The 12,861-nt window shown below is 42.4% G+C and overlaps 1 protein-coding gene across 2 annotated transcripts in view; it reads left to right on the top strand.

Moving 5' to 3' along the window:
- Positions 1 to 12,861, top strand: part of hspg2 (heparan sulfate proteoglycan 2) — a 166,327-nt gene that overhangs the window by 42,202 nt on the left and 111,264 nt on the right. For both annotated transcript variants that reach the window (XM_050064829.1, XM_050064830.1), the window contains exons 2-3: positions 8,096 to 8,225; positions 8,552 to 8,611. In XM_050064829.1, the coding sequence (XP_049920786.1) occupies positions 8,096 to 8,225; positions 8,552 to 8,611 (190 nt within the window). The remainder of the gene's footprint in view (positions 1 to 8,095; positions 8,226 to 8,551; positions 8,612 to 12,861) is intronic.

Genomic DNA, 12,861 nt, shown 5'->3' with positions numbered 1-12,861 from the left:
TCAGTGGGTTTATTAGCAGAGTGGGCGAATCGAGTCCCATGAAGAATTCTTCTCACACTGCCTCTGACAGGGCTTTGGCTGTCAAAGAGATGTAACCAGGATGGGAATGCAGGACTGTGGGTTTATAATGGAGTGTGCAGGACAGTGTGGGTGTGTGTTTGCATGTGCTACCACATGCCAGTGTGTGTGTGTGTGTGTGTGTTTGTGGACACTTTCATTTCTGTATTTGTAGGTTTGGAGGGTCATTCCAGTGGTTTTAGATGTTTGTCTGTGGATGATGTGTGCTTTAGATTGCTGCTGCTGCATTACAGGAAACTCCAATATTTGGGGCTCTGGTATTTTGAGATTCTCTAACATCTGAGAAAAGTTGGCAGTGGAATAGCAAGAAACTATCAAAGTCACAGTATCCCTTATATCTCTCACAAAGCCAGTGCTTGCTTAGTTCTTGTGTTCTGGGTTTCATTATATAAAGAAGTTGCTTTGTTATTATCAAAGAATCACAAGAAAAGACGAGAACTAACAAGTGAATATCTTCTACTAACAATTATTGCCTGATATAGCTTATTCCTCAGTGCCAAAGAGCGCCATTGTTGTCAAATAAACGCCTAGATGAGCCATGTTGTTGCACTGGTAGACATAATCCTTCATTCCAGTCTTTGACTCAATCCCACATTGACTCTTCTGCTGCCACAAATTCTCACTAAGGCATCAAATCTGTGCAAAAACAATCCCCAAAAAGTAGTAATCTTCTACTGTTTGAGTAACATTTGCTAAAAACTTCATATGATTTAGCCTAAATTTACTGTTAAAACTTAGGGGTGCGCGATAATATCTACACACCATTGGTATCGGCCATATTAGCTTTAAACTTTTGAACCAGATGAGTTACAAATGCAATCTTGGTGTCAGATATGAATCTGTTTCATGGTTTTTGACCATGTCCACTGTGTCTTGGCCAAACAGTTGCACTTGATAACACAGCAAAGACTACAACCAATGGCCAACCAGCATGTAGGTTCTACACCTGCATGAGAAGAAATAACCCTCCACATCAACAGGTAGCGGTAATCTGTATTTGTCATTCATGAAGGGAAACTGGAAGATTGATAGGATGGATTCAAGACCCTAGTTAGCCAGTTAGCAAATTAACGACAAAACCGATGTTGAAAGAACAAATGATATTCACCGTTTGCTAGCGAACAGTAACACAAGCTATTACAAACCATTTCTGCTAAAGAGCTGAACGGCTAAAAGCAAAATCTTGTCTAATATAACAAGTTTATTTCTTCTCACGCCCTCTTGACTTTAGTCGTTTGTTTACTTTCCTCACTTTAGATTAGATTAGATTAGATTTATTTATTGTCATTGTACAAACATTCATACAACGAAATTCAGGTGCACTTATATATGAAAATAATGGAGCAGCGGTAGAACGACACCAGAAGCTGTTGTGACAGGTTTACCTTCCTAAGCATCCTCACGAATTAAAGCTGCTTTTGTGCCTCCTTGACCTACGCCGCGGTGTTTGTTGTCCATGAGAGGTCTCTGAAATGCATTCGCTAAAGAAATTTAAAGCTGGTCACCCTCTCCACCCTCTCCCTGTTGATGTGCAGTGTTGAATGGGCATCCTGCCTCTCTGAAATCAACTATGAGTTCTTTTGTTTACTTGATATTGAGAGTCAGGCTATTTTCTGTGCACCACTCTGTCAGCCTCATTACCTCTTCCGCCTGGTTGTATCGTCTGCAAATTCAACCATGGGTTCCCTTCTTGAGCGCTGAGTTAAACTGCAAGTCAGAGTGATTTCTCTCAATGACAGGCTTTGCCGTCTCCGACACCGATTCAACACGCTGAATTAGCCTAAAAAACCCCGACAAGGGTCGACTAGTGTGGGACACACCTCAAAAACTAAGGCAACAGACGCTCACCGATGACCCAACATTGACCAACTGCCGATCATCAGCTTGGTGTGTCAGAGCCTTGAAGTTTTGAGAGAAAGACTTAACACATTGGATGTATTGACAATAACACAAATACCAGTATAGCTCCATAGTCTGTCTTACTATGCATTCATAGTGTGAACACCTGGTCTGAAAAATAAGCTTATATGTTGCGCTCAAATGGCCTCCCATAATTTTGTGAATGTTCTCTCAACATACAGTAATTCCACATTCAACAGGCCCCAGTTAGGAAGTGTTAAAGTACAGCAGCTGTGGTTAATTGAAAGTTGAATGCCACATGAGTTATTACACCATTATCTCCATATCAGTGTGTTATGATACTAAATATCTCTTAACTTTCTCCCGCAGATAAGAGTATAAATGGATAATGGGAACAGCCATTCTTAGGAACCATTTACGAGACGTTTGTTCGTATAAAAGCTGTGGAGAATTGAGAGGCTTTGTGTGTCTATTATCGGATTTTTTCCATTTTAGGAAACAAAGACGCAGGCAGATCTGATCGGCTGCTAATGGCCAGTGAGTGTGAAATAAATGGGCTCGCAGTACAAATGTGCATGTTGAGAAAAGCCAGCGTTTGTTTTGGACGAGGAGATGACAGCAGGTCTGCAGCTGCAAACCTAAACAACAGCTGATGGGAGAAAGGATCTTGGCTTTACTTTTACATCTACCAGTCTTTTTCCGGAACGTTTTGCTTCTGTCTCATTGCTTATCGATTGTTCACGGACCAAAATGTATTCTTCTGTCAGTCCTGCTAAACAACAGCTGGGCAAACTTTAGGCTCGTAGTCAGGCTTCTGTATGAATCACCTGTCACTCATTAGCCATGGTTTCTGTTGCCCTCTCTTTTTAAAGCTGCTACTACTTCATCCTGCAAGGCAAACATTGTTCATTGTGAGCAGAGTAATTCATAAGTAAACAGTGGAATTCCTTTTGGCTGGAATGTGTGTGCTCGTCTGCATGTCACATGTGCATTATGTGTGTGTGCATGTACATGTGTGTGCCGTATTTTTTCAAGCCTCTACCTGGCTGCCACATGTCCCTCTGGAAATTGCAACAAGTTAAAAGAGCGAGGTGATTTTCTGAGGCCGGTGTCCTCTGGGTGGGGCGGAGTTCAAAGAAGTACCGTGCCGGTCAAGACCTTTATCTCGAGGGAGAGATAACTTTTACACTTCAGATGTGTCTCAACTCCTGGACTGAGAGTAAAGGTCACATCAGCTTTGGGAACAAGAATGCAGTAGGAAAGTGAGAAGGCAAATTCATGTGTGGTTCAGAAAAATGAGGCCAGATTGACATTCTCAAACAAGTGCAGCTCAACATGTTAGCTTTCAGATCAGGTGCACATATGGGCTCACCCAGCAAAGGCTGCTCTGTGAGTTTGTGGTGGCTTTTGCCCAGATGGCATCCAGCGTGTCCAGATGACAGCCCCGTCCCAAGGGAGTGGGAAGCAGGAGATGATCACACCGATGGTTGGCTGGTCGGCACCACTGAAAAGAATTTGGTTAGTCAGCGGTTTCCTTTTGAAAATGGCCCGGGATTGTTGTTGTAAGGGTGCTCAGTCGGGGGAGAGAGGATTTGGGGGGATAGATCTAGTTATTTATTAGCTGGAGCCATTTAAATGGGAAAACCACCGTGACAGAGTTGGGTGGAAATACGAACTGGCAGGCCATGCCAACTGGAAATGCCAGGGGTGGCATCCTGCCAGGGTCGTATCCAAACTTATAGCAGGAGTCTGGGCAGTCTGGATGCTGAGATGGTGAGAGCGGAGACAATAAACCCACACTGTGCTCCTCTTGGGCTGGCACACTGAACATTATCAAGATGATCAGATATGAGAGCGGCTGGCAGAGCTCTGTGTCTCCTCATTGAGAGTGTGTGTGGGTCTATCAGGTGAACTGCAACAGGAGGCAGATCTGTCTTTTTATTTGTGCGACTTTAAGTGGTTTTGTCAAGGATCGCCTTTCTGAGAATGTTGTGATGGAAATGTACACTGATATAATCTTTGTGGTAATAATACTTTAGTACCGTTGCCCACCACTGTGGTCCAGAGTGAAGTATCTCAACAACTAGAGGATGGATTGAAATCAAATATTGTACAGATATTCATGGTCCCCAGAGGAGGAATCCTAAGGCGGGATTTATACTTGTGCGTCAGCTCTACGCGGAGCTTACACCACAAGCTACGCACATGGCGTACGCCGTTGTGAGCATTTATACTTGTGCGGTGGTGTGTCTGTGTCACTCTGCAGGTACACCTCCAGAACACTAGTTGGCGGTGGAGGTTTCTGAAGTGCTGTAAAGTTTAAGATTAGTTTAAGATTCAAAACACACATTAAACACACATTAAACATGGCTTAATAGAGACAGTTTCAAACACAAGTACACAAATCAGCTTCACTATAACTCGCAGCATTCACAGACAAACACTTGTCTTTATCTGGACACATTTTCCCCACAAATACAACATGCTAATGTTTTTAGCACAAGTCTATGGCATTTTACATTGTATAAATTAGCCTAGTGGGTAGCGGACTTTTCCTCTACTCATATGAAGCCAGGGACAACAGCAACACTTAACAAAGGTAACGTTTCAAAATTCAGGTCCATTATTCCATTACCATTCCCTCTACAATCGCAGCTCATACCACCATCGCAATATCACACAAAAAAATATCTAATTTGAGATTACATTTACATATAAATATCCTTTGCCCTAACATTTACTTTCTTCACTGAGACAGCCAAACATGAAAAGAATCTGTCGATCAAAGTTAAGTAAAAGTGATGGAGATGGGAGAGGAAGAGCTGTACCCAGGTTAGGATTAGCATTAGCTCATGTCCCTGTGCTGTTCACCACACATAGAAACTGACCTGATCCAATTCACACAATATTGTTGGTGCTTACAGTGGAATTTATAGGCTCAATTTAACAACAACACAAACACCAAGCATAATTATAGTGTAAATATATAAATATACTGCACAATTTGCTTCAGTTTGTATACTGTATTAGACACATTTCTACAGTTCAAATACAAAATGATCCAAACTCAAACACATACAGTACCAGTCAAAAGTTTGGACACACTTTCCCATTCAAGTGGGAAAGTGTGTCCAAACTTTTGACTGGTACTGTAGATGAAATAAAGAAGGTGCATTTAATGTTACTAAGTTGTGGGAGTCACAGAGAAAGGGACGGACAGTGCATACAGAGGGTGAGAGAGGACAGAGTCGAGGACAGAGAGAAATGTACAGAAAGAATGTGAAGTTGAAGGCAGGGAGACCAGAGGATATGAGACAGAAGGAGCAGAGAGACACAGAAAAGAAAGCTGAACTCACTCAGTGCAACATTCAACCTGATTCTTAAAGCTGTTGTTATCCAATTTTTGTTCTCCGAAAGTCTTAAAATGCTCACACAAACAATTTTCTAGCGAGCTCAGTTTTTTGGACTTCTGTATTTGTAAAACTCTGCCACGAGTGCATGAACAAAACTGTTTGAAACTGGTTGATCAAAAATGATTGAGGATTGATTTCCAGCCCTGACGCTGTGTGTGCTCGGAGTTGAATGAAACTTTACTCTACTGTGTCCCGGGGTCAGCCGCTGCATTCTCAGTCCCATCCTTCAGTTACACTCCTGCTATTGTTCCTTTCATACAACACGCTTGATAATGTTATGATGATCACAGATTTTGAAGCGACTTGTCCTCTGAGGTGCTGCGTTTATTTGAGGTGTTTGTTCAGCTCCTGGAGGTGACCTCATGTTTCCGTGATAGACTCCTTCCTAATTCCAGAGCCTGTTTTTTTTTAACCCCGGGGCGATGGAGTTTAAAGCATACTTTAACAGATTTATGTCATCCACTCATTCTGATCTCACCCTCAGCTGCTTTCCCTGGCGTTCAAAGTTGTGTGTGTGTGCATATGTGATTGTTTGCCAGTACATGTGTGTGTATCCATATGTGGGTCATTTCAGTCAGCTGTGGATATCTGGAGCCAGCTTCCACCATTAAGATTAGAAATGTGTACAAAAGCAAACTGTGATGATTGCTTTGGACGTTTGTGCTGTGAAAAAAATTAAAGGGGGACTACACCCATTTTCAGAATGAATACATTTTATTTGTACAGTCTAAGACAGTGGTTCCCAACTGGTCCGGCCACGGGTCCATATTTCTACTCATTAGTTCAAGGTCTACACAGTTTAATACATTCAGCGTCATACTTGCGTTTGGCAATGTCATAAAGCTAGTTTGCAGTCTGTTAGTCACTCACTCTACAGCAGGAAACAGCACTTCAAATTAAAAGCTCTGTGCTGGAAACTCACTGTACTTAAAAATAAAGTTGTTTTTTACAAACTTGACAATTTTGCAAGTCACTTGCAGTCCAATCAGAATTCACTTATATAAGTGGACATGAACAACTCTCACAAATCCGAAAGCTAGAGTGCTAAAACCAACATTTGTGACGTCACTGAGTATAAAGTCTGGAGCTGCTCCATACACAATGTATTGGGAAAGATGTAGGGGCGAAGTCAACCAAAGAAAATATTGTTCAACTGAAATCCAACCTACTCTTCAACCAATCAAAAATCTGCACGTTATATTTAGGTTAACTAAATCAGCCACGGTACACAGAGCACACTCTACCTGTTAGCTTTGTGTGTCTACCAAAGCATTACAGGGCTCGACATAATGCTTGCCTGAGGAAGGTAAACTCTGTGCTTGGGAAGTCTAATGCCTCATGCTATTGTCCAATTGGGCCAATGAAAAATAAATGTGACGTGTAGTGTAACGTTATCTGAAAATAAACTGTCCCACACATTCATTTATTTGTGGCAGGCTGCACAATTAAAACATCTGCCACCACATCTTGATTTTCTGTTTTTGGACTGTTCATTAGTCGGACTGTTGAAACAAGGGATACATGACAATATTGGCACATTGGTCATCGATATCGCCTAATATTGGCTTTAAAATGAAATATCAGAATTGGCCAACATGCTTTTCTTATTTTGCACAATGAACAAATATCACTTACACTGAAAAGTATTGTATTTTGTGTCTCCATCTGTTGGTGGGCCGTCACGATAAGAGTATGCATGCATAATATGATGTTAATTCCACTACAGAAGAGACTTGATGATCACTAAAATTAGGTGGGAAAAAAGTCAATATATTGATGTTGGTTATCTTTCAATTGAGCTGTTAATTTCAGCATATCGGATATCGGCAAAAAATTCAATATCGTGCATCCCTTGTGGGAATATATATACTGTTTGTTTATTAATTGCTCTACATGCTTGCAGGACACACAGGAAATACAAAAAAATACCAAACAACTTTGTAAAATAAGTCCTCAATGATAAGTCAGACACCGAATGTCTTTGTCTTTATTCATCTGTTTTTCTATGTTGAAAAATGAGAGTAAAACGCTGCTCTTGTCAGAGTCGCTTTTTAAACCAGATGTCCAATCATGGTGGAGGAGGGGCGGAATAAAGAGCAACAAACGTGTGCAGACAGATGCTGAACAACAGCCTGAACAAACAGGCATACCAAAGTAAAACCAGAGATTGTCCGACCAGTGAGAATTTGGTCAGATAAGAGCTTATCGACCAACTAACCAAGGTGTCAGACCTTAAAAGATACCATACATGACATGGAGAGCACCCACGGGAATGTTCAGTGTATGTGGGTACATTTTCGGTTTCAGAACTGAGAACAGTACAACAGAATAAAGCTCATTTGGGTTCAACAAAAGAAAACAAACATTCTGTGTGGCCACAAAATCAGGCTTTATACTTGATGACATCAGACGTTTGCGACTTGTCTGGTTTCTGGCTTTAGGAGAGAGTAGCTCATATTCACAGATCTTGAATGAACTTTTCTGGGCCATGGGAATAACAAAGAAATTCTTATAACCCTGTATGAGCTCCACTCTTGCTGGTGTCATGAACTTTTATTTGCATGCGAGCTCTTGAGAATGCCTCAAAGAGATAATAAATGGTAAAAGTAAACACATCACAATGCCCCGTTTCCTGTCTCAGCTTTTGTTTTCCCTCCACCCTTCCAGGGTCCATGTATAGCACTAGGTGTAACCTTTCTCAGCAGAGACTTCAACCCCTATAAATCTCTGTGTGTTTGCCGCAGGTGACTCAGGCCTCCAAGGTGTGGGGAGAGGTCCCGCTGCCAGAGGACTTGGAGGGCGAGAAAGACGTCCAGGCGTCTCAGAGCTTGCTGGACGATGACGAGGACTTCGCTGCTGATGAAGCTTCAGGAGGTGGGCTTGATAGAGAGGCTGGCTCGCCACAAACCACAGCAACAGCTGCCCTTAATTCATGGGAGATGTTTCTCATTATGCATTCCTTAGATTGTTACCCCATCCCCAAACTGAAACCAACAGATTGCTGCTCAGAGATACGCAATGAAACACTTGATGATTTCATCCCACACATGAACATGAACCTGCAGGATTCACGCTTGTCAGGAGGAAATTAGAGCAGATTTTATGTTCTGCTTGTTACATAAGTGAACTAAGCAATTTTTTCTGGCCTTGAATCTGCACATTGACCATTTACCTATAAACTTCTGTTTCTGCCTCCAAAGATCTGCCCAGTGGAGAGGATGATGGAAGCACACCGTGGCCTCCAGTCTCTGAGAGCACAAGTAAGGGACCAGAAAATCTAGCTGATGTGTGGCAGATTACTCAGCCCTCTAAACCTCCCTCATCTTTAACACTGACTTCAGAGGCTGCATGCAGCGTGTGTGTGAGTGTGTGTTCGTACATGATGTCTGCGTGTGCCTGAATGATGATGCCTTCACATCCCGCTACACCCTCTCCTCCCTCCACCCCAGCTCGCCAGAGTCTGGCCATAACACAGGCTTTCAGCTTTGTCTCTGAGACATAAACATCTCCTCTGCTCTTTTATCTTTTTAACCAGCGGCAGAGGTGACAGCACAATAAGATACATGAAAGCACCGTGAACAATAAAAGCTGCAGCAGAGCACCTCTGTTTTGCCTTTCATTCACTCCTGGGCTTCTTCCAGCCCCCTTATTTTTTATCGACTTGAAAAGTATTTATATGCGGTTACCCCACTATATCACACCGCACAGTAGCCGGGGAAAAATATTTAAACAGCGTATTAAACTTTGCATGATGGTTCTAACTCTTTAATCACGCCTGTGGTTTGCTGCTGCTGGTTACGTTTCTGGTCTTGATCCATTTTTTATTTTTTTATTTTTTTTTATTGCAAACTACAAAACAACTAAGAGTTACTGTCAGCTGACTTTTTCACCGAATGTGTGCATGCTACATGGCTTTAACCACCAAGGATACCATATAGGAGTACTTCAAGCACCAGTGATCTTTTCTATACCAGTTATTCACCCTGTGTTGAGCTGTATTCAAGAAGAAAACTTTTATCTTCTCGTATGCCTCCGAAGAGTCCGAGAACACAGGAAATTCTTTAATAACTTAAGTAAAATGGGATCACATTTAACAACAGCAAAACTATAACAAACAGCTGACTCTCACTGCAGAAATCACCATGTAGGTCGACTGTGCAAGCAGCTTATTACGACCCATACTTTGTAGTAATTATTACAGGTGCCGAAGAGGAAGTGACGTGTTGTAGAATAAAAAGCGACACGTCCAAATAATGTTGTATAAATTTAAAAGAAGTCACAATAGGGTGGGAGGGAGGGGTCAAACAAACACAGGACTTTCACCCAGGAGACCGGCGTTCACATCCTGAAGTCACTGTTTATGTCTTTTAATAACCACTTAACGTTGGTAACTTAATTCATTTATTCATTAATTTTCTGTAACCAATTATCCTGTTAGGGGTTGCAGGGGGGGCTGGAGCCTATCCCAGCTGACATTGGGCGAGAGGCGGGGTGCACCCTGGACAGGCCGCCAGACTATCACAGGGCTGACACATAGAGACAGACAACCATTCACACTCACATTCACACCTACGGACAATTTAGAGTCACCAGTTATCCTTCATGTCTTTGGACTGTGGGAGGAAGCTGGAGCACCTGGAGGAAACCCACGCTGACACAGGGAGAACATGCAAACTCTGCCCCGGAGGGCTCCCCAGTGCTTATATAATGCCAAACCGGGATGTTTTTCCGAAACCTAACCAGCAACTGTTTCCTGTTCACACATGTAGCAGACAACAAGAGATTGTCAGTGTCAGAGGCGTTCACACCTACTGGAAATACCCTTTGGTTTAGGCAAGGGCAGAGCGAGCAGGATACGGACTACACCACGGTCACATAGCCGGTTCGTGATTTGGTCATAAACAACAGAGTCTCTTGCCGTTCCTTGAGTTTGTTAGATGATTTCGGCTTCAGGCCCTACCGACAGAAGACATTTTCTTTGCCGTCTTTGTGTAAATGGCACTTCTTCTTCTTCAACCTCTGATATTTGTTTACTTCCATTTTTGCGCAAGTTGCCCGGCAGAAATGTCATCAACATGCTCACTCAATTGCTGTGAATTCTCAATTACCTGCTCTGCTCACACATGGGCTCAATCGGACATCACACAGACTTTGTGCGAGGGATCTGGCAGGGTGAAGTCCATTAAATGTCCAATCCAATTGATTCAGACATTTGCGTTCTCCTACACAGCTTCACCAGATAATGTCTGGATAATGTCAGGTTTACAGTGCATGTGTGAAAGAGGCTTTGGATAAACCAGTGCTGATACTCAACTATATCCGGATTTAAGCTGCCGTAGCTGCGGCATAACACTCTGACACACAACTATAAACCCGTCTCATCACTTGCCAACATGTTAAACAGTCCGACTTCCTTTTGGTGCATCCATTTAGACAATGGATTTTCAAAGAGTTTAGTTTTCTGTGAGCAATTCTGGGAAGTCTCAGCATTCATATTATTAAACCCATCATTTCCCCCCTGCAGGAAGTTCCTTTACCGAAGCTGATAATTGTTAATATCCTGACAGGTCAGATCATTTTCTTATTAAAGACGAAGGCCTGTTAATAGCCGCTCATCCTTGGTTTGTCCTTGGTGCCAGACGCTGGCACTCGACAGGTTGGTGGAGCTGATTACATCATGGTAGAATAATTGTTTTGGTAGCAGCATTGCGAGCTGACATCATAGCTGGGGCACATAGCATCATGTGCCTGGCTCACAGAAATAGCACGGCTGTGAGACCTTGCTGAATTTGGGTGGTTAAAGGAGCCAGAGGAGCTTTTAGCACATGTTGACATTAATGTGTGTGGTGTTGACAGCATGTGAGGTTTAAATGAAGCTGAGTAAGTTTTTAGCAGCACAGTGAAGAAGAAAAGATCCAGTTAATATCAACAAAGACTGATTGATTGAGACACAGTTGTAACAAAAAAAAGTGTGTCTTTCTTGTAAACAGCTTCACAGATCATCTCAGTAGATGAAAGTTTTATTTCAGCCTCCTGCATCAAAGTTGAGGGTGGTTTGAAGTGTGTGTGTCTCCTGGTGGGTGCGTGAACCCTCAGGTCAGTTTGGCACATATGAATGTACAAAAGGAATATGAAAGTCCCAGAATACAAAGGCAGCTTGTTCTTTGTCGACGGCACAAGATGGGAAAATATTTTCTGCTCACATTTTGTGGTGCGACATGCGCCTGCAAACATTCCCCATTACTTTGGTTTACTGTATCTGTTTCCATAAACTTCCCGGCTTTTGTAGCCACTTAAAGGTCAACGTTGCCTTTATGTGGCAATTAAACAGGAGGCTGAGCTTACGCAGTACTTTCTTTAATATATTGTCTTATCTCAAAGGTGGTGAGACATTTGCATTCTGCTCAGTGTGATGATAGTGCTATGATCGGAGGAGGCAGCCTATTTCCATATATAGATCTGAGCACGACAGCAATGGGAAGGAAATTCGGTTTCCTGTGCTGAATGCTGAATACTTTGCTGAGTGTCTCTGTCCTGTTGGCCGTCCAGACCCAAGCCTCTGCCTTCCTTCCCCCTCCACTACTTTAAATTTGGAGATAAAGGTGCCACGGTTGCCCCCATTATGCTCTGTTTCCTGTTGTGTTATTTGCCGATGGTAAAGGAATTCCTATTTCCTACTGTCTCGTGTATTGAAGCTGCGAAAAAAACATCTGGAGCTTAAACTGTTGTCAAGATGAAGCTATTTTGAACCTCTTTTGTCCATTGTTGTTCCTTATCCCCTCTAATCACAGTCTGCAATCTTCTGCAGAGATATGAACGTTACGTCCCATGTCCTCCAAACCTCTTGTCTTGACCTACAGACTCAGATCCCTGAGGAGATTTCTGGGAGACAAAATACAACTTATCTCATCTGTGAGAGCCTGTCCCTGTTCTGCAGGCTCAGTTACAGACATTCCCATTGCACCAAGGATATTAGCCACTTTGTTTAGTAACCAAAACAACAAAGGTTAACATGTCCACTTGGTAATGGGGATGGTGGTTGGTCGAGGGTCTGCTGGGGTTAAATTCTTCCCAGTGCTAATTTTGGAGGAAAAGCTTGAGAATTCATATCTCTATAGACCGGTGGTTCCCAAACGGCACCCTGCCTTAAAGACAGGCGAGGGTTCAGTGAGATTTGTTCATCTGTTTTTTTAATTTGTGTGGTTACTTAGGGAATACTTCACCCCGCAAATTACTACTTGCATATCAATTTCTCCTTTGTGTTATGTTGAATTTGTGATAAAAACTTTCTCTCTCGTACCACACTGTTAAACAAAGAATCCAAAAATGGAGAACACTCTTGATGAATTGAATTCATAGCAGTCCGCATTTAACAACAGCAATATTATATAAAAAAAATCAATTTGCAAACTCTGAAGCAACTCGTGCAGGATAATCCAAGTCTCATTCATCCATATATGCTCAGTACTTCCCAAACAGACAGCGCTTTTAGACGGAGAACTGAAGTAAC

Source organism: Epinephelus moara, chromosome 16 (genome assembly GCF_006386435.1).
Source record: "Epinephelus moara isolate mb chromosome 16, YSFRI_EMoa_1.0, whole genome shotgun sequence".
In the NCBI taxonomy this organism is placed as follows: domain Eukaryota; kingdom Metazoa; phylum Chordata; class Actinopteri; order Perciformes; family Serranidae; genus Epinephelus; species Epinephelus moara.
Note: the sequence above shows the minus strand (reverse complement) of the source record. Positions and strands in the feature narration are given on the sequence as shown.